Source organism: Mercenaria mercenaria, chromosome 6 (assembly GCF_021730395.1).
Source record: "Mercenaria mercenaria strain notata chromosome 6, MADL_Memer_1, whole genome shotgun sequence".
NCBI classification, from domain to species: Eukaryota; Metazoa; Mollusca; class Bivalvia; order Venerida; family Veneridae; genus Mercenaria; species Mercenaria mercenaria.
In genome coordinates, this window is record NC_069366.1 from 52,367,275 (window position 1) to 52,390,856 (window position 23,582).

The 23,582-nt window shown below is 34.5% G+C and overlaps 1 protein-coding gene across 1 annotated transcript; it reads right to left on the bottom strand.

Annotated features, from left to right (window-relative positions):
* Positions 1 to 23,582, bottom strand: LOC123548884 (conserved oligomeric Golgi complex subunit 4-like). Its single transcript, XM_053545902.1, has 22 exons — positions 23,442 to 23,582; positions 18,167 to 18,249; positions 17,143 to 17,257; positions 15,808 to 15,909; positions 15,352 to 15,424; positions 14,141 to 14,343; positions 13,450 to 13,609; positions 12,683 to 12,789; positions 12,319 to 12,371; positions 11,578 to 11,674; positions 10,629 to 10,671; positions 8,472 to 8,590; positions 7,998 to 8,083; positions 6,551 to 6,755; positions 5,778 to 5,840; positions 5,310 to 5,366; positions 4,183 to 4,329; positions 3,448 to 3,531; positions 2,851 to 2,952; positions 2,030 to 2,158; positions 1,363 to 1,454; positions 1 to 679 (listed from the first exon to the last, which is right to left on the bottom strand). The coding sequence occupies exons 1-22, from the start codon at positions 23,550 to 23,552 to the stop codon at positions 637 to 639; spliced, it is 2,274 nt and encodes a 757-aa protein (XP_053401877.1). The 5' UTR covers positions 23,553 to 23,582; the 3' UTR covers positions 1 to 636.

The following is a 23,582-nucleotide window of genomic DNA, read 5'->3' on the forward strand; positions in this document are numbered from 1 at the left end:
AAGATATAGACAATAATAAAATATTACGTGTGACACAAGCATTTAAATGGAACACCTGACTCTACAGTAAAAAAAAACTTGAGTTTGAAGACCAGTCTGAAAATGTCACCATGCTATTGGTCAGTTTCAAAATTGAGCTTAGATTCAGCCAATCAGATCATTGTGTCTTCAGAATGGTCTTCAAAGCTCTGTTTTATACCATTTGAGCCTAAAACATCACACTGCAATGCTCTGTTAACATCTGTTATACCCATCTATGCTTAAGTCTATATGACACATAAAAAATGACAGAATTCCTCGACTATCAATTCCACTGGGACTATCATTAGGCAAATTTCATTTGCTAAAATATATTTTCACTTTCACACAGATCTTAAAACTAAACCAGATATTATGAATTTATGCATTTGCACAAGCTCATTTAATTTAATCATGTACAACATGAAACCGTCCAAAAAACCTAAGTTGTCCAACCTAGGTCATCTTGGGTCCTGGGCTCTTCAACTGTAACTGTAGCATTTTGGTCGAGCTGGTTCCCACTGACTGTATACAGAGGACACCAATGATTGGTCCACATGTGAACATAAGGAATGGATTTCGGCACAGAATACTGCATTACTCCGTATAAACCAGTTATCACAATTTCAGTCTTTTGATTTCTTCTGTCCTGAAGTCTATTCTGTAAGGCAGAAATAGTTTCTTTGTACTTATGTATGTGCCATAGGATGAGCTTATGTAACATGGCCCTTGTAAGCATTTTCATATTTTATAGGCCTTTAAATAAAATAAAACGTTTCAACATGTTAATTGTTTGTTTTCGATATTCCAAAATAACCTGTTTATGTAAGTTTTATAAAAGTCTTCCCAGCTGTGAATAATACATGGGGCAAACACGAATTACAGACAGACTGACCAGGACAGACATGTGCCACTCCAATACAGTCCCCAATATACTTTGTACCTTGGGGTATGATTAATAGAGGAAATATCAGATGCATGCAATATTTTCACGTGTAAATGTAATTTTCACATGTGAAAATGTAAGATCTGGTGGTCACAAATGAAAGATTATAAGGATCTTATAAGACTGTCAATGTAAGACAGGACTGGGAAAACACTTGCCTTTGTCAGGCAGACATGCTTTATTACCGGTATTTTCTTGCCTATTGTCACTGCAACAATTTCAAAAGTATTATAAATTAAAAATCGCTCATACACTAGATGTCGTCATAATACAACGTCAAGTTTTGACATCAATGTGTCCGTAGGGAAAAGATAAGGAGCTCTTCAACCCCGATAACCTAATCTTTCCTGGCTAGGCAGACAAGAAATTTTTATCTTACATGGCAAAACTGTAATTACCTCAATGAGAGCACCTGCCTAACCTCTGATGGTGTGAGTCTCCATGTCAGTGGTCCCGAGTTAGGTCCCCAATAATCTAGTAATTCATCTACCTGTTTACACATAAAATAATTTTCCATTAAACATCATATATTACAATATATTACTTGCACATAACTGTCAATTTTCTAAATCAGACTGAGATTTGTTCTGGAAGAGAAGTGTATTTTAGATCCTTTTATATCGACAGTCCCATGGACAAGTCTGACACCCAACATACTAAGATAGCAAAATGATGCCATTCTACTACACTGCTATTTGATAAACAACAGACATATGTGCACTACAAAGACTTTATGCTTTTAAATTTACTACACTTCTTGAGTGAAGGTAGTGGACCTGGAATGACAATCTGCCTTTTCAACCTGATTATATACTCTCTGTATGTGACTCTGGCATTCTCAGGTTGATATGAACAAGCAATTTCATAGTACAGCCGAAGGATGCTACAACAGAATATTTAACCATACAAAAATGGCCCGTATTCCAAACATAATATAAATAAAATTATTATAAATACCCAGTTTCAATTAAAATAATCATATCAGCAAGACTAAAAAGGCTGACACCGGCTCAGGTATATAAAACCCTCTAAAATATACACCAATCATAAATGTGGTGAACATACCTTTTCTAAATTTAGAACTGTTGCCATTTGCGTGAGTCTAGCAAATTTGTCTCGAATTGTCCAAGTTGTGACTGATGTTAAATATCCCACCAACACTCGTAACTCTTTGTCAAACTGTAAACCGCCCAACTGAAAAATAAAAATCATTTAAAATCAACTTGTAAATGTCAAATGTCTAAAAAATATTTCTCACCACTTCAAGGAATGACCTAGTATGTACAGCCGCTCGCTACATGTGTAAGCCAATTTACAGCCATCTTAAAAATACACATAAAAATGTTTGTTCAACTAGGTTTAAAGCAATTTTTCAACTGTATTTCAAATATTCAACAGTAGTTATTTAACCTTACAAGTGTTCCTTAATTTTGTAAAAATACTGAATTGTTCTATGCAAGAAATTGCCAATTTCTCCACAATACTCAGACGATGATGACAAAAACCTTCAGACAACATGTCACATGTTAAATCATCAAACAGAACATATGCTGCACTAGCAGACAGAACTTGTGACCTCTTGATTCAGTTTTGAACTCATCCCCATGAGGGAATCACACTGGCTACTCTTGACCATTCTGACAATGATCTTTCAACTTGTATAAACCACTGAAGTCTGAACTTGTTTCATAAGTTGTTTCAGAATATCTAAGGACATCATATAATGATCAAAAGTGACTTTTGCTATACTTTGTTAACACAGTTGTATCAGTCTTTAAAATCATCTTGTATAATACGACTCAATTTTCAAAAGGATGAAAAATATTGCAATGCTTAAGGTTACTTGTGAATAAGTAGTTTCTATTGTTGCCATATTATATACTTACCCTATTAAAAGTAGATTTCAGAACTGATTTTTCCAGTGATGTTGTAATTTCCCCAGTGACCAAACTCACAAACCTTTCATAATTGTTGCCAGTTAGAGATTCCTACATCAAATATAGAATATTTCAATATGTCTGCAAAACAATTTACAAAGCAAGTCTCTTTTAGTAGACCTATAATGGCAAATGACGATCGCCATCTGACTACATATCTTTGTAGGCCATATTGGCTTTCTCCAGCTGTGTCAGGGAGAATGTGTGCCTGTGTTAGCTGTTAGCTACACTGCCAAAATGACATATGGTAGTAAAGGAACTGCTGATTGTCAATATGGGTGCACTACCTTATTACACAAGTTGTGTTAATGTTCAAATTTATCTACATTAATTTTGCATAGAATAGTTTCATAAGAAACAAATGTTATTGTTTTAAAACAATGTATAAAATAACACAAGTAAACAAATGCTTCGTAAAATCTTTTTCAGTCAGCTAAATCCATATAAATTAGTTTTTTTTCCCACAAATGCCAGTGAACTCTATACATAAATGTAGTGAAATGTTGGTTTAACTCCTCTTTTTGATAAAGAAATGGTAATACATACCTTAAAATTGCCAAGCATGCTATCTAATGAAACAATAAAATTCTGGACCCATGGATCATTGGCCTCAAAATTGGTGTATTCATCCTGAAATAGTACAATCGCATAATACAGTCGCTGCTGATTGAACATTTGTTGGATACATTAGTTATAATGTTATATAACGCTACTGTAATAATTCTCAACTCCTGAAAGTGGACTCCATCACAGGCGCTGGAAATTTCTGAGATGCTCTTGAGTGTCTCCTGCCTCACTAAGAGGCCTGCACTGGTTCTTCCCAGGAAAGATGGCTTTGCGTGTATTGGTGCTATATATCAGGCACATTAAAGAATCAGACTGTCTATTCGCAAAGAGCTAGGCTAACTTAGCTTAACTGTGTCTGTACCAGTAGAGGATGAATTTTACGCCCTGTGTGGCTGCGTTTGCTATATATAAAGCACCTTTGAGCGTGTTTATCGCAAAAAAGGGCACTATATAAACCTGGTATAATAATAATGATAATAAATAATATAATGATATTATTTAATTAAAAGTACTGACTTTGCACAATGGCCCCTAGAGAGCATACACCACTAAAAGAGTATTACTTGTTTCTTTGTTTATACTGATGAACTAACAGTGGACTTTGACCTGACATGAAGCAAAATATCTGCAGTTTGTAAGGAGGTACTTCCAAAATAAACCAAATCTGATCTTTTCTACAAGCAGTTTAATGTAATAATTCAAAACAAAACTTACATCACTCATATTATGAGTAGTAGAAAGGAAGATATCAATTTGAGGTTTTAATCTCGGTTTTATCACAGCTGTGGTTAGTTGTGTAAAGCCAAACTCAACAACATCTTTAAACCTTGTCGCTGATGCTCCAATGTCAGTTAAACAACTCTGAAAATACACAAATTATTGGTGGGAATCCAGGTAAGATTAGGAATTACATAGACATTACACATCAACTGTGGAGATAATTGAGCTGTACCATGAGAAAACCAACATAGTGGTTTTGCGACCTGCATGGATCCAGACCAGCCTGCGCATCCGCACAGTCTGGTCTGGATCCATGCTGTTCGCTTTCAAAGCCTATTGCTATTAGAGAAACTGTTAGCGAACAGCATGGATCCTGACCAGACTGCGCGGAAGCGCAGGCTGGTCTGGATCCATGCTGGTCGCAAAGCCACTATGTTGGTTTTCCCATGGCACGGCTCAATTAAGGTTTATCATAAACATGCTGCAATTAATATGCAATATTCAATACCTATACAGCTATTTTACAACTAGAAACTACAATAATTAAAACTACACTTTTGCAGACATTTGTACATTTATGATTTAGCACTGAATCTAGTGAAGTATCCAAAATCTAGTCTTCTAAGATCTATCAATCTTCCATAAATGCTTTTGTTTTTTTTTTCATGCTGACATTTGGCTATCCAGTTAGCTTGGATGGTTAAGCACTGAACTATCAACAGAAAAGCAGGCTGCGAGTTTGATTCCCTGGTGAGATGTGTGCTCTCAATGATTTGACAGATGACGATGTGACTTACTGGTATTTTATACATTTAGGAGAGGAAAAAATAATGCATATTGATCATCCTACTTTCCAGAAACAATGCTAACTACAGCCTTGACTTTCGAGAACTACTGTAAATGCAGAAATTTTCGCGAGGGTCTAATTTTCGCTATATTCACGAGGTCTTACATCTCAAGAAAATTAATCCTCACATAAATATTCACCATTAGTATAATTCAAATTCGAGTAGGATACAATTTTTACAATTTCGCGAATATTAAACCTCACGAACATACTCAAATTTTCAAATTCGCGAACTTCTGACCAAGCGAAAATATGTGCTTTAACAGTAGCTTACCTCTAATTTAGCTTTACTTTGTTCTGTGCACTGTGTGTATAGTTTTGACACCTCGTCCTGTATTTAGACAGAAACAGAAATTAATGAAGCACACAAGTGTCCAGTCATTGTGAAATTAGTACTTTTAAGGTAAAGAAATGTGTAAGTTTTGCAAAACCATTTACTGGTATCAAGAGCACGTCTGGGTAGAAAAAATTTGTAACATTTAGCATGCATCTTGTAATTTTCATCTCATTAACATTTAATAGAAGGTCAAGAATGGAAATAAAAAACACCTAGTGATCTCTCTATCTTCAAAATGACTAAATAATTCCTTTAATGAAACATAAACCGGACAAATATAATATTCATTATACAGTCTGAATATGCAAAAAACTTCAGAAGCTATTTTCCAGTTTCTATATTCATCTACATCCACAAAATGCTTTGACCAGAGATCTGGAACTCTACCAACATTGTTATAGTTACCTCTAGGTTTGCCTTCAGTTGCTTACAGTAGTCACAACTCACTTCAGCATTGTTCAATGTAGTCTGTAAACATAGAATGAATCCCTTGTTAAAACAATTCAAGATTTTTTCACTGCATTTACTAGTAAATCATATTATGGCAATGCTTACATAAGATGATGAAGTAGAACAATAAAACTGTACACCGAGTGTGTAAATTTATGCATAATGAAACAGATTTTACCATGGCATGAAAAATATAATATACGTAGCAATTACTGTAAAATCATTAATATTCGTGGGGGACTAATTTTCGTGGATTTCGTGGTTGAGTCAATCCACGAAATTTAATCCCAACGAACAAGTAAAATTCCCATTCATTTTATGTTCAAAAGTTGAAATCCACGAATTCATATCCCCACGAAATTGCCGTTTTGACCAAAACCACGAAATTTCGTGCCCACGAAATTAAATGATTTCACAGTAGCTGAGGCCGCAAATGGCAGAATTACCCCAGTTTTCAGTTACAAAATTTAGGTAACAGAATAACTTTCAAACTTTTAACTAGGTGGAAGACATTATTTCAGACACAGGCCCACACCTTAGTAGGACCTTCCATAAGCCAGCTGGATGACTTCCTCACACAACGACCTGAGGAAAGCCTGAACCCACAGAGGTGACGGTAAAATGTTTCTAAGTTGAGGACCTTTACCTTAAATCAGCATATACAAATAAAGAGTATTCTATATAAAAACGTGTATAAATATAATTTTGTTTTGTATATAAACACTTACTATGAACTGAGTTTTTGCTTTTTCTGTATCTGTTGATTTCCCTTGCTGTATAACCATGTTGTAAGCTTGTGTCAGATCAAACCCTGATGGGAACCCAGCCCGTACTCTTGAATATAGTACTTCTCTGAAATCTTGTTCCAATATTGTACATGCATGATTTAACATTGCACACACACCGTCAACACTTGAACTGGACATGGCACGTCTGTAAAAGTTCATGTTATTACTTGAAATTAATGTATAAAACATTTAATTATTTTAGTCTGGTACTTACGGGTAAAAAGTACCTAAATATAAAGATGAAATACTACAATTTAATACATACGGACTGTAGTATGTATATCTATTATCTAATGTGATGCCAGTTAAAATGTTTCTGACAAATTGTTAAGTGCAAGTTTGATCTCACCAATGTCACTGATATTTGCTGAGTCAAGGACAACTCACCATTTACTTCTTTTCTGTCTAGTATGTTCTAACTACAATAGAATATTACTTCTTATATTCTTTAAAACAATAAATCCTTATTTAATTTTCACTTATTTACTGCTGGATTTAACGTTTCACTAATAAAATTATAGGTCATAATTATGATAATTTTTTCCAGCTTCTGATGGTAGCGGAAGGCCTTAGGTGCCTCTCTGCATACCTATATGCATAAGCAGGCACCTTCGTAGAACCACCAAACTTCCACAAAGCAGCTAGATGGCTTCTTTACATGAAAGAATTCGGCATCCTAAACAAGGCTTTTTAACCCACAGCGGTGAGGAGAAAGTGATCAGGGACCAGTTGTTCGAAACTTTAACCCATAGCGGTGAGGAGCAAGTGATCAGGGACCAGTTGTTCAAAACTTTAACCCACAGCGGTGAGGAGCAAGTGATCAGGGACCAGTTGTTCGAAACTTTAACCCACAGCGGTGAGGAGCAAGTGATCAGGGACCAGTTGTTCAAAACTTTAACCCACAGCGGTGAGGAGAAAGTGATCAGGGACCAGTTGTTCGAAACTTTAACCCACAGCGGTGAGAAGCAAGTGATCAGGGACCAGTTGTTTGAAATTTAACCCATAGCGGTGAAGAGCAAGTGATCAAGGACCGGTTGTTCGAAACTTTAACCTACAGCGGTGAGCAGCAAGTGATCAGGGACCAGTTGTTCGAAACTTTAGCCCACAGCGGTGAGGAGCAAGTGATCAGGGACCAGTTGTTTGAAATTTAACCCATAGCGGTGAAGAGCAAGTGTTCAGGGACCGGTTGTTCGAAAATTTAACCTACAGCGGTGAGCAGCAAGTGATCAGGGACCAGTTGTTTGAAACTTTAACCCACAGCGGTAAGGAGCAAGTGATCAGGGACCAGTTTTTAATCTCTTAACTAATAATATGAACCGAGACTCATCATTCTTGAATTTTCCGATCTGTCCACTAAAGGTCTCATTCAGTCTATATCATAACTTACCTTACACATTTTTTCACTATAAAGAAGGAATCATCTACCATACTAGATGTTGGTGTCCCTGTATCTATAGAATCCATGGCAACTGCCTGTAAATAATACATTTAGAAATAATGTCCTGGTCCTAAATGAAACTTCTTAGGTAAAGCATATTCTTGCAACTCTTTATGTAAAAAGAGTTGATATTTTTTTCGAAATAAACAAGATAAAATATTGCAAATAAACTTTCAATGATATCAGCAAAACTTTAAACATACTAAACAAATGCTCAACTTTATTCCAAAACAGAAATCTGAGCCTTGTAGGAATTAGTCCCAAAAGGAAATTAATGATTTCACAGGACTGTAAATTCATAATTACTTTTTTTCAACATGTTTGCTAATATTCCAGCGTGTTTTGAGTTGGGCAGTAGCTCTTTTCCAAAATACTCCCCTAAAATTCCCTAGTATACAGTATATGAATAGTCAAGTGAAATACCTTGAGCACCATTTCTCTCATGAAGTATTCCTCCATCGTGATATAGTTCCCTATCAAATCCATCATTATTCTACTTGTATCACAATCTTGTATAAATTTGTCTACCTCTTTCTCTTTCTCTACCAATGAAAGAATCAACACATGAATTAAAGTGTCTTGTAACATTTGATAATGGTAAAGGAATAACATAACAGCTTTTAATAAAGGCACCTCATTTCTTTTCACATAATTCAAGTTTCCATGACATCATATTAAACTGAAAGGAAAAAATCTGGAAATTTACAAATGTTGGAGAATTGTAACCAAATATCACTAGCTAAATACATTTTGATAATTAAAGTTGCAACTTAGTAATCAGAGAGGAATCAAGAGTAACTTTTTAAGATTAGTAATTTTTGAATGGGTAGGTAAATAACTGACATATGGTTCTCTAGAAGATGCAATTACAAACATATTTTGACACATTTAATTGATCTATGTAAATTGGTAAGCTTGTAAAGCAATTTTGAAAATTTCCTTCCTGGTTCAAAATTCAACTGGCAACGTTCCACTATATGGATTATTGCCCTCTGCCAAGTTCAGGGTATTTTTCACAGCAACTTCGATATAACAACGTATATCAGGTGATCAAAAATATTTTTCAAAAAACATCTTGTACAGAACAAGTTGTTTTGTTTTAAGTCACACATAGACAATTTATGTTATATGGCAACTTCCCTTCTTAAATGGTGGAGCAGGACCTAAGGTACACTCCTAGGGTTGTGTCAGGAACACTTGCCAAACTTCAGTTAACTCGAGAGCTTCCTCACATGAAAGAATTTACACACTGTGTGGAATTTGAACCCACAGCAATATGAAACAAGTAGTTCGAAATCTTAAACCATAACCACCTGACACACGCTAATGTTGGTTTGATTACTGAATACAGAAACAAGAAACGCGGCAATGCCACGAAACCAGGTTTTCAACACTTTTCATAAGAATAAACAAGAGTGCCAGAATGTCACAATATACGCCCGTCACAGCAAATTTCTTTACTCTAGCACCTGTATTTGCAGATGTAATTTTAATATTGTGGTTGTTTAGTAATCAATGTAATTCTTTTGTTTTTCTAAGTCCACAAAAAAACTCCTTACCAGGTAGAGATACCTTAAAATACACCTAAAATTAGAAAGTAACAACTATGTTGTACCACAGAAAAGTGGTCTTGGTTTTTCCCTATGGTCAATTATAAAAAAGTTACAATATAAGTTATTTATAGTAACAACTAAGGGAAGTTAATCTTTAAAAAAAAAAAAAAAAAAAAAAAAAAAAAAAAAAAAAAAAAATTGTAAGTCCACACAGAAATCCTTACCAGGTAGAGACTGGTCAAAATACACCTCAAAATTGGATGTAACATGCATGTTGTACTACAGAAAAGTGGTCTCGATATTTCCCTACATCTAGTAATGAAAAAGTTACAATATAAGCTATTTATAGTAACAACAAAGGGAAGTAATTCTAAAGAAGGGAACTGCGCAAGACACTTCGTCTCATGATGGTGTATAATTGTGCCAAGTTACATCAAAATCCCTCTATGCATGAAGAAGATATGCTCCGGACAAGGTTTTCATTCTTGTATCCTTTGACCTCTAAGTGTGACCTTGACCTTAGACCTAGGGACCTGGTTCTTGCGCATGACACTCCGTCTCATGATGGTGAACAATTGTGCCAACTTTCATCAAAATCCCTCCATGCATGTAGAAGATATGCTAACCCTAACCCTAACCTAACCTAACCCTATTTTTAGTAACAATGACCTTGACCTTGATCCCAGAAACCCCAAAATCAATCCCAAGCTACAACTTTAAGTTTTCTATATACCAAGTTTCATCATGATAGCTCATTCCTAAGTTAAGTTATTGACCGGAAACCCTTTTTCTATTTTAAGTAACAGTGACCTTGACCTTGACCCCAGAAACCCCAAAATCAATCCCAGCCTTTGTCTTGTTATAAGCTACATACATACCAAGTTTTATTCAAATATCTTTACCGAAACAAAAGTTATTGGCCGGAAACACCAGTTTGACGCCGCCGCCCATCCGCCCGCCCGACCAACGACATACCCCAATCTAATAACTCAGGTTTTCAACGAAAACCTGGTTAATAAAATACTACCTGCTCTTGTTTCGGAGTCTTGGAATGCTGATTCAAAATCTCCCTGTCACAAAAGAAACAAATACAAAACACATTACACGTGCATGCAACTGAAAGTTAAAATTCTACTATTTAACCTTTACCCTGCTGGCGGCGAGTAATTCTGCCTTTGTGACCAGTGTAGATCTTGATCAGCCTGTGCATCCATGCAGTCTGATCAAGATCTGCACTGTTCGCCACTCAGTCAGCATCTATTTGGTAAGCATCCCTTTTAACAGTCAATAGTACTGTCCAAATTGAAAAGATGGACAAGTTCATTATAAAAATTTAGCAGGGCAAGATTTAAACAGCATTATAATTTAACTGAAAGTACAGTTAATTTATTTTTTCTTATATGACAATTCATTTTTACTTTTATTAATGTACACTATCGGTAAGTTGACGTCATGCTTACCTACTTACAGGGATAAAGAAATACTACCACCATTTGATATATGAGCCGTGCCATGGGAAAACCAACATAGTGGCTTTGCGACCAGCATGGATCCAGACCAGCCTGTGCATCTGCGCAGACTGGTCAGGATCCATGCTGTTCGCTTTCAAAGACTATTATTATTAGAGAAACCATTCGCGAACAGCATGGATCCTGATCAGACTGCGCGGATGCGCAGGCTGGTCTGGATCCATGCTGGTCGCAAACCCACTATGTTGGTTTTCTCATGGCACGGCTCATATATTTTTTACAAATAAGATATAATAGAATCAAAATGATATAAAAACAAAAGTTTGTTTTAAATTAATTTAAACAATATTTAGTTTTAGGAATGAGTTATATGCACTGCATAATGATTATGCAGGATGTATATCCGCTTCATCGTGTTTTAACTAGTTAAACACACACTTCTGCTATGTAATATTTCTTAAGTGCAATTACATTATAAGTTTTTAGAAGTACTTAAGTGTGACTTACCATCAATCTCCTTCTAACAAATCTGAGATACAACTCTGCTCTTGTGTTTAGTAAGACCACCTCTGATAATAAAACATCCAGGTCCTTCGAATCTGGTCTGAAACATACAAAACACTTTAAACTGTTAGATCTCTTATTTATTATATAACCTGTGTAAGGAGTATCTCACTGGTCCAGAGTATAATCATTCAAGCATAGGTCAATATGAATTTCTGCCTGTGAATATAGCTCACTATGGCTCACTGGTCAGTACCTGTATAAAATCATATATTTTTTTGTCACACAGCAATCTATAACTTGGAATTTTCTGTTTGGTTTTAAGTCAAATCAACAGAATTTAGATCAAATGTGCATCTCTGGGCATTATTTTAAGACACAAATGTCAACAAAAGAGTAGAATAAAGTACTTTCCCTGAGCCAACTGGTTGTCTTACTAACAAAAACGTAATCTTGATAGTGACAACAGTCTTAAAATTTGGCATTTGAAGTAAACTCTATAAAATACTAGTAATGACTCACAGGGAGCTTACATGCCACAAATTCCTACAAACAAATAAAATTCTCATTTATGCTACAATTATCATCTGGAAGCTGTTAATTTCTGTACCTACAAAAGTAGCCATTTCCGTCAAAACCGCTTAAGTTAATGTCAAGTAAATCAAACTATTACAGTACACAATATTGAAGCAAAAATGCATTTTTTTCTATGTTTTTTTTTACCGACATAATAAAATACCTTACTTTTCAGCATTAGGTTGTTTATGGAACATCAAGCTTTGTTGCACTTGCTGAAGCTGCAAATAAGAAATGAAATATAGTCTTTCTGCTTAACAGTGTCTTTCTGATACAGGTCCAACTGTTCTGATAATCTACATCTACCATAACAAGATTTATTCAATGGATTTATGCATCAATGAACCAAATTTAACTGCATGTCACAGCTTTAGTACAGTACATATAGCATATAAGCCAATTTTTGCAAGGTGTGTACAAAGAGGGTATCGAAACTCATTTTACAAGCTCATCAACTTATGACAGATTGTTACTACAATACTATAATCATGTTTTTAAGATAAATGTATGCTGAAGAAAGAAACAAACATACCCGCAGATCAAAATCTCTTTTGTTTCTAAATTCTTTCACTAATCTTCTGGTCTGCCTATCACATTCTTTCTGTAAAATGCTCACCAACATAATTAGTCTTCCGGCACCTGTAACATACAGTGCTTTGTTTTTACTAAATTGTGCACTTTGCATTGCTTGTTTTAAAGCCACATCAGGTTATTTTCAAGCTTTCATTAAGTAGGAAAAAAACCCAGAAGTCCCTCCTGGCATTATGTTAGGCATGGGAAGGTCCCCTAAATCGAACCACCAACCTTCAGCAAGCCAGGATAGCTTCTCCTCACATGGAAGCATTTTGTATCCAAGTAAGGTTTCAAACCCATTGAGGTGCTGGTAAGGAAACTGGGGGATTCAAAATCCCCACTTTTTTTCAGAGCACAGCATAATAAGAGATTAAGCAAGTCTTGTTTTTGTTTCAAATTTCAAATGCACATTACATCTTTCCTATACATGTACTTTTCTCAGTATGAAAACGAACCAAAACCTGCCTTATAATCAAACAAGAGCCATTTGTAAAACACATTAGTGCCCCATGATGACAATGTCAGAGGTACCTGAGTAATTTTATGTCTGAAGTATGTTGTGATTTTGACCTTTGACCGAAGTAATCGAAAAAACTACAGGGGTCAACTACTGACCATAGGCAATTATTATTTGACAGCCTTGGAACCAATCATTTACCAAAAATGAAGTCTGATGAGTTGTCCAGATGGTCTACAGACAGATGGTCTTTAGGGAGTAATATTTACCATAATAGGTTTCCACAAGCGGTTGATGAATTTCAACAATTCTTGCAATATCTTCAAAGAGTTTTGTTATGGTATCTGCAAATATAACACTTGAGCGTCTATCGTCTGGATCTACTCCATGTAACGCCAACTTTAAACTCTTGTCTGCATCTTCTGATAGCTGAAATACATTTATAACAACAGGTAGATTATGTATATCATAAGGCCATTGTTTACCTCGACTAGATCTTACCTTGATCTAAATTTTATCAAGACAAATATTCTGATAATAGATATGTAAATCTAACAGAAAATGTAGCGTTTGGAATGTTAACCAAGCTTTTCTAGGCTTTGACAAAGTAATCTAGACTTTTATTATTATAATTGAGCCGTGCCATGGGAAAACCAACAGAGTGGCTTTGCGACCAGCATGGATCCAGACCAGCCTGCGCATCCGCGAAGTCTGGTCAGGATCCATGCTGTTCGCTTTCAAAGCCTATTGGAATTAGAGAAACTGTTAGCGAACAGCATGGATCCTGACCAGACTGCGTGGATGCGCAGGCTGGTCTGGATCCATGCTGGTCACAAAGCCACTATGTTGGTTTTCCCATGGCATGGCTCATATTATTATACCAGATTTGTATTACTATTATTACTAAAATTACGTAAAATCTCAAAACCCAAACATCCTAAGGTGCCAAACATATCTTACCTTTGCTGCTAGGTATTTTCCGAACTTTGTTAAGCCGTCCTCATACAGTCCCAGTAGTGGAAATATCTTAAAGAATCTCTCAATGGATGCCACATCTCGAGAGTGAACGGATGCATCGAACTTTGAGTTTACAATTACTCGTAATTTCTCCTCCGACTCGTGTAGAAGCTTGAAGGAAATATCTAATGAGCTGCTAGACATGCCTGATCAAAAGAAATCCAAATATTTAAGGTAGTGAACGTCCATATTAACCTATCATAAAAGATGAGTTTTTATAAACTTTATCAGTCAGCAGTCAATAGACTATATGGAATTACTTTCTCTTACAAAATTAAATTGTACATATTATACAGGGTTGCCACTGAGAAAATGAAATTCCCTGACTTTTCACTGACTTTTCCCTGACTAAACCGTACTTTTCACTGACCAGTAACACCATATTATTTTGGCCTCTTCCTCCCCTACAGCCGTCCAATCCACGCTTTTATATTTATTTTGCTTCAGATATAACAAACTTTCATTAACAAATACAAAAATTTCAAAGTTAACATAAAAGTGAAATTGATTCAAACACATTTAAATTATGTTTATACACAATTACACCAAAATGTGTTTGGAAATACGTATATATACTGCTAAGTGCTTGAAGACTGCCATAGCCACTGAACATTTTAAAAATCGACCCAGAATTTCATTTTTTCCTGAGTTTTCCCAGACTTTTCTAAAATTTCATTTTTCACTGACCATTATCAATATTTCCCTGACCTTGATAAAAAATCATTTCCCCCTGACTTTTCAAGGTAAGTGGCAATCTATTATACCTGCATTCATCAAGACATCACAAGATAAAACATTAATGATCCTAAATTCTTTGTGTAAAAGCTCCTTAAGTTCCTAAAACTACTGACTTAGTAGGTAGTATGTTATTTAAAAACAGACAATACACCATGAACTCGAGTAATTACACTGATTAAATCTGTAACACTGAATCTTTTGCAGTAAAATCTGTAATAAAGTAAGGTAAAAGAGTCTGTTCGTGCACCAGTAAAATTCTGGCAGATGGTCGCAAATAGGAAAAACTCGCTAGGAGAAAATTAGAAATCAAGCTATTCCAACACTGAACAGGGAAAATCTTTCAAAAATCCCTTTCCATGGGTCTCACTAAAAGAAAATGTGACATGAAACATTGCTTTCTACTATATAGACCTTACCTTCACCGGCTATTTCACTCATCCGTAGAACATTTTCATCTAAACTCCTGAATCTGTGGATATGACCTGCTGCCTAAAACACCAAATGAAAAAAACAGTAAAATTTCTTGATACTGTAGTACTACAGAATATTTTGGCAGTCAATTTTATATGTTTTTACCTAAGACAGCAGTCATATTTCACCTTGTTTAATACTTACCTTTTGATGTACTTTAGTATTACAGTTTTTTAAAACTATTAGTTTTTTGTCTAACTTTGATATAAGCAATTATCTTCTTTCATAAGTGATGCAAAATTTTAGAGATGCAAAATTTGGCTAATTATTAATCATGACCAAATTATCCTCAAATTTGACCAATCTTTAAAAAAACAACTGAAATTATATCAAATCGGCCTAATTATAATATTCAACAATTAACAAATGCAGCATTCTAAAATTATATAAAATCCAATTACCTTTTCATAATCTTCATTTTGTAATGCTTGCTGAACACCATCTGTGCAGTATTTCAAATCTAGAATGTCTTCCACTCTCTGTATGCAAGCTGTCACACGATTCTGCAGTTATATCATATGTGTTATTAAATACACTGATAGTCATACAGCCATTCTAGTCGCACCAACTGTCAAGCTATAGCATTGATATAGAGGTAACAACTGGTGAAAATAGGAGCCACTAGTCTAACTATATTAATGCTATCCGAAAAATGAGTTTCCACCAAGTTTTTAACGTTTTAAGAGCCTTTAAAATGTTAATATTAACTAAGCCCACATACCTAATGTTAAATACAGGTTTTTTTGTCAGCTAAATAAAGATACCTTACAAATACATAAAACTGTTAGCTTACTGCACTTACAACCAAAATGACTTGTAAAACTTTTAAAAAAAATTTAATTTTAGCAATGCAATTGTCATTTTTTTGCAACACCATTAGCAATACAATCATCTCTTTTTTGCAACATCATTAGCAATGCAATCATCATTTTTGCAACATCATTAGCAATACAATCATCTCTTTTTTGCAACATCATTAGCAATACAATCATCATTTTTTGCAACATCCTTAGCAATGCAACCATCATTTTTGCAACATCATTAGCAAGACAATAATCATTTTTTTGCAACATCATTAGCAATACAATCATCATTTTTTGCAACATCATTAGCAATGCAAACATCATTTTTTGCAACATCATTAGCAATACAATCATCATTTTTTGCAACATCATTAGCAATACAATCATCTCTTTTTTGCAACATCATTAGCAATACAATCATCATTTTTGCAACATCATTATCAATACAATCATCATTTTTTTTGCAACATCATTAGCAATGCAACCATCATTTTTGCAACATCATTAGCAATACAATCATCATTTTTTTTACAACATCATTAGCAATACAATCATCATTTTTGCAACATCATTATCAATACAATCATCATTTTTTTTGCAACATCATTAGCAATGCAACCATCATTTTTTGCAACATCATTAGCAATACAATCATCATTTTTTTTACAACATCATTAGCAATACAATCATCATTTTTTGCAACATCATTAGCAATGCAATCATCATTTTTTGCAACATCATTAGCAATACAATCATCATTTTTTTTTGCAACATTATTAGCAATACAATCATCATTTTTTGCAACATCATTAGTATTGCAATCGTCATATTTTGCAACATCATTAGTATTGCAATCGGCATTGTTTGCAACATCCTTAGCATTGCAATTGTCAAAATGGCATCTTCTATTTAGAAACATATGTAGAAACCCACCTTGGCAAGATCTAACTGTCTGACTTTACTGCTGACATTTTCAGCCAATGTTGATGTGAAGGAAACCATGCTGGACAATTGTTTGGAATCGGTCTGTAACATCTGAAGGTTTGGTCTGAAACAGCATTTAAAGTTACCTTCCATGAAATTGCAAGCATTTAAATCTTTTATTTATGGTTTCAGACTATGCAAATAGCAATTATTGTAATATCTATTAAAACTCCATTTTGTTACTTTGTAATTGCTTATTTTTCATGGAGTACCAAAACCTAGTGGTTCTGTGGTATTTCCCAACAAGATCTTTGAAGGCATGCCGATTTTAACAATTTTCAAGGCTTTAATACTGAAAACAAAATTATTTGATCTTGTTCAAGCAGAAATTTTTTTCATGTAACGAAATTTAATTGTTCTTTGGAAAGCAGCCATAAAGTCCAACCCGTTATCTTAATCTCTATCATAATTATGAACAAATGTTATTTGCATTTTGGTTTAAAACTTTAATATGTCTATGACTGATTATTCACCTAGATTATGTATGTTATGCTATAGCTTAGGCATCAATCAGAGGTGTCTGTATACTGTGAAACCATTTAAATTTGTGGGTATAAAATTTCCTGGTTTCACCAAAAACAGCTATTTTGTAGGGGTATGGATTTGCAGACTTCAACTTTTAAAGATAAAACGCATGGAAATTTCACTTCCTCGTTGCAAATTAATTTCACCGATTGACATACCATGAAAATTAGTCCCCTACAAATATTAATGATTTCCCAGTAAGCCTGCACGGATTTCTTTTTTTATCCTGAACAACTGCTTTACCTTCTTGAAACATCAGAGTTTTTACATGAATGCATATATACTGTCAAATTTCAAACAAATGGTACAGTCTTATAGGCAGCAGTTTGCAATGACTTCTTTAGACCTTCAGTTGTAACATTCTACTTAACAAAAGACTGAAAAGAAAATTTATCAGTTGTTTTGTTTGGTTTTAAGTCACATACTAAAGTGTTTGGAATAGACTTACAGTGTTCTGTGGAGCGTGAGCATCTTGTCTTCCAAGTTGGCTTGTCTTTCTAGCAGACTGCTTAAATCCTCATTCATGAAATCCTGTAATAAGAATATGGGTGCAAGCTGTAGTAATTAACAGAATTTTTTTGGACAGGTGAGGGGAGAGAACAAATACTTTAAATTTTGTTGGGTTTAGCTTCACACCAATTCAATTAATATAAGAGTCTGACATAAAGGGACTTTCCAGTTTTGTTTGTTTGTTTGTTTTGGGTTTAACGCCGTTTTTCAACAGTATTTCAGTTATGTAACGGCGGGCAGTTAACCTAACCAGTGTTCCTGGATTCTGTACCAGTACAAACCTGTTCTCCGCAAGTAACTGCCAACTTCCCCACATGAATCAGAGGTGGAGGACTAATGATTTCAGACACAATGTCGTTTATCAAATAGTCACGGAGAACACACGCCCTGCCCGAGGATCGAACTCGCGACCCCGCGATCCGTAGACCGACGCTCTACCTACTGAGCTAAGCGGGCGGGCTCACTTTCCAGTTTTGACTGTGGATGATGACTATGTTGTAGGAACCCCAAATGCTTATATTTATTATTCTAATTAATTCTTAATTATAAAAAAATGTTACTGTAGAAGCACATATTTTCGCTGGGTCAAAATTTCGCGAATTTAAAATTTTGAGTATGTTCGAGAGGTTTAATATTCGCGAAATTGTAAAAGTAGTATCCTACTTGAATTTGAATTATACTGATGGTGAATATTTACGCGAGGAATAATTTTCGCCAGATGTAAGGCTTCGAGAATATAGCGAAAATTAAACCCTCGCGAAAATTTCTGCTTTTACAGTAATATTGCTTTTCAAAATTAACCATGTGCCACAAACTTTGCATGACATTATCAGTTTCTCATGAAGTTGCAATTCAAGACTGGTCAGGTATAGACTGTATAGTCAAAATAATTCCACGGTCAAGACTGATTTATATTTGTAGCGGGCAATCTAACCGTCAAAACTTTGAAGGACCAAAATAATGTTGGATAAATCGCAGTACACAGTCATGTAAAGTTATTGGTTTTAACGCTTGCGCAAACTGCCTTGTAGATGCGGTAAACGTTAATCATGTAGAGTACATTACATACATCGTTATAAATCACCGGAAAAAATCGTAAGTTTGGAAATTATTTGATAGTTATTACATAAATCAATGAGGAAATGAATCCCCTTTTGATACATATAAGTTTTATTTCAATTTATCTCAATTTCGCAACAAAATCAGCATTTAAACACAAATCGGCAGTGATGACAATTTCACTGGAAATTTCCTCCACTATTTTGGTCTTTTGAGTGTTTGATGCCAGTGGAGATATTGCCCATAAGAAAAATAACTCAAAATTTCCGTCAATTGCGTCAAATTAGTTGGACTAGGTCAGGTAAGCAACCAGGTCAGTTACATTACAGTAGCAAAAATGTACTTACGAAGACAGCCAATCATTGATGAAGAAATATTCTTATGAAAAAAAAATACGGACCTGGATGCAATGCACATGTCAAAATGCTCATAAACACTTTTCTAATGGCTCATTGTCACTGGGGCAAAAAAAATTCAAAATGACTTTTTGGCATTTTTTTCTGAGAAAACATTATAACTGTAATATATTTAAGTGTATATTGCTCATGGACCCATACTGTGTCCTAGGTACGTTACTGTCACCTGTGGTTACAAATACATTGTACATGTACCAGAAAACGTTCCCAACGGATTTCATTGGGGATTTACTAAGTAAACATAAATATGCAGAATAAGTCTAGACATGACAGGACAGCGACAGTCAAAAGTTATCAGGCTGTCAAAAACATCCTAATATTTGGACTATAATCGTTACAGTGCATGAATTTTTAAGTAGGAAGTGTCTAGCCATCCGGTAACCGGACGCCTAGCCTGTCACAAGTTTTGAACTAATAATTATCTTCAAACTTGGTATACTGAGATTATGAACTCATGATAATGATTGAACTGGAAATATGAAATAAAATTCATAGGTCGCAATGCTTGTTTTAGAGCTGTTTCTACTTAAAAATAGCCAAAATCAGCAAAATATCTCAAAAAAATCTTTAAGAGAAGATATTTCCAAAACAGGAACAGTGATCTGTGAATTCTATTTCATATTTATATTTTCTAGATCTATTTTCCCCAAGTGTTGGGACACAAAAAAATAATCAATTTTTTGTACTGTCCAACGACCCAATTTCAAAATAAAATATTTATAGAAAAAATGTCCAAAGTTTTAGAAACATTGATTTTACCTGGAGTAATTAGAAAGGCAAAAAAGAAGACAAACCCCGCCCCCCCAAAAAAAAACACACACACACAAAAGCTGTTGGCACATAATTTTTTTATACATGTATCCCCAGGAATTATATAATACTACTATGGAGTCAACTTATTTTTTTTAAAACTGTGCCTAATGTCAAACCACTTGCAGAGATATCACACACCAGCAGCCCATTCATGTCAAAGATCAAAGCGGTACACTGTCTGTGTGTTTCCCTTTGAAGTTTAAGAATTTTGATTGACAGGTAGAAGTGGTTGCATCTCATTGTGATGTGTGTATTTAAAATATTTATGAATTTCTTTCGCTAGTTATGGTCATTGGATTAACAGGATGTTTAACTTTTACAAATTTTTAGGGTAAGAAAATTTTGTTTACAATATTGTGACACATTTATTATGCTCTTTCCATTTGACTTGTGAAGTGTCAGTGTAGATAGTTTTATCCTCGAGGCAGATTAAAAAGATTATGCAGTGACAAAAGATTGAAACTAAAATAAATATTTGTTTGTATAATTGTTTAAGAAATTTTGATTGTAATAAATTTATGATTTTGACATATAGGCAATTCCAGTTGACAGAATGATATCATCTTACGATCAGTCAAATTATTGATTCTAACGAAGTGTGACAAGTCAATTCATAATTTTAACATGTCCAAAACATTGCGGAATGATACTTATTTCACTTGGGTATTGATTACATTTTACTCGGACTTTATCATAGACTCCCTGTGTAAAATCTCAAACTTTTAATTAATTGATCAAAATGGCGGAACAACTCCCGTCGTCTGAATCGGGCCTTCCAGGATAGGAAAATTAATACACGGAAAAAATATTATAATCTGACAATCGATTGCCTAACACACAATTGATTGTTGCCAACCTGAAAAAAAAGACGATTTTTCGACTGTCCGTGACAATCGGGAAATCACTACCGGACGGCTCGACACTTCCTTTCAATTAACGTTATAACAAAAAAAATTCTATTAATAGCAGAGCTACCGGCGCCGCGAAGCGGCGCCGACAGCGTCGCATTACGGTTAGACGTATGAACAAGAAAACGAATAGAGAGATCTTACTGTGTATACTATCAAGTTGAAAATTCGTGGTACTTTTTGGAATCGGTGTTGTTCGGATTTTTTCATGTGCACTATGCACATAGTAATTAATCAGTAAAGACGTCAGTAGACGCTTACTATTTACGGTTGATAAAAGCGTCTCGCTTACTGCTTTGCATATTGAATAAAAATGTAAATACGCATTTGATAATAAAAAAAATAGTGCTAAATACATTTTCTACGAAGAAAAAAGAAATAAAATACAATATTTTCATTTTGAAACGACTTTTGTCACGCTGCCATTACCAGACTTTATTATATATACTTATGTTTGTCCAGATGACGTCATAGCTCCACAGTGGTGTAGTGGTTAGCGAGTTCGCGTTGTACACCAGAGGTCGTGAGTTCGAACCTCATCTGCACCAGATTTTTTTCAATTCCTTTTTTATTTCAGTTTTTTTTTATTATTATGACTTTTAAAAATATTGTATAACTAAAGTCATTCATGTGAAATTTAACAAGTGTTTAGTTTTGATGTCAGGTTCCAATGTAGTGCATGTGCAGTAGTCAGTAGACATAACTTAAAAAAAAAAAAACTTTAGGATCAAAATATACAGGCATTGAAAAGCAAATAATGCTCTTTTCCCCGTTCGCATATATTTCCTCCGTTAGCTTTAAAATCACTGACCAGAGTTTATCCAAAAAAAAAAAAAAAAAAAAAAAAATAAAAAAAAAATAAAAAAACTAAAATTTTTGGCGATGAATTATCAATAAACATCAAAAAGGGTCTTGCTATCATCCCTTTTCTGTAGTGATAAAAGATTAACCATAAAAAAGCCATAGAAATGTTAACTTAGAAGTTCAATAAATAAACAGGGGTTTTCGAGTATTTCGGCAAACACTGTTTTTCTCTAGGTAAAATTCTGATCATTAATTTTTAAAAATTGCTAGTCTTTTGGGTTCAAAGTCATGTAAATGATTGTAATTTTCCCATACCAGACGTCTATTATAGCAGTATTTTTGACTGAACGCTGGACACAATCATTCTTCCTTTCAGAAAGAACCAAAATTTGACAATAATGACATTTAAAAGAATTACAATAGTCATTTCCAGTATTACGTAAATTCTATTTTTTAATTACTTTGGAATTGAAACATTTTACATTAAGTCCTCATTGCCAAACATTCACAAGCAAAGATACAGAATTCCTTTGGCTATTGGACTAATGAGATTCTGTTAGGTTTGAAGCTTTTCAATTTGAAGGGGTTATCATTTGTGACTGGTTTCCAGTATGATAATAATTTATGTAAAATTGTTGATGCAGTACGTTTTAATAAGAATAACAGAAATTATTCAAATACGTGTTTTTCTCTTTATCTTGGTGCAGATTTTAATCTATATCGAACTTTCTTTTAATTATATACAGAATATCTTTCGAGTATTTCACATGTCAAGAATTAAATTTGATGCAGTCGAAAACATGCATTCAGAAATCATGAATTATCATTAATACTTATAATTTTAATAGATCTAATAGAACATAAACTTCCTAAACGAATCCATAATTCAAGACAATTCCAACGCCACTCCTTTAATTTTTAAGGGGCACTGGTGATTTTATTAAGGGAGCTCTGCCTTTTAGGTAGCACCTAATTTCATATTAAGTGAAAATTGACTGAAAAATTCAGTCCAATTATTTTCGATAATCGGTCATGAAAATGGACTGATTAAACACCCCTAATGATATCCAATTTCCATGCCTATCCGAAAATAGTTATGTCCAGATTCCAGTAATTTACGGTGTCTGGACACCGAATTAGAGGTGTAATTTTACTTCCGTAACTAAGTTCAGATATGCAGATACGGTTGACAACACATCGGTCATATGAATACCTCTTCACTGTTTAATTTTTCGAGAGCTTTTTGCATCTCTGTTACGTCTGTAAGGTTCTGAATCTTTTCAAAATCCGTTTCGGACGTGGCATCCGTCCTGGCAGCGGCCATTTTGGATACAAACTAACCTATGCTAAAACT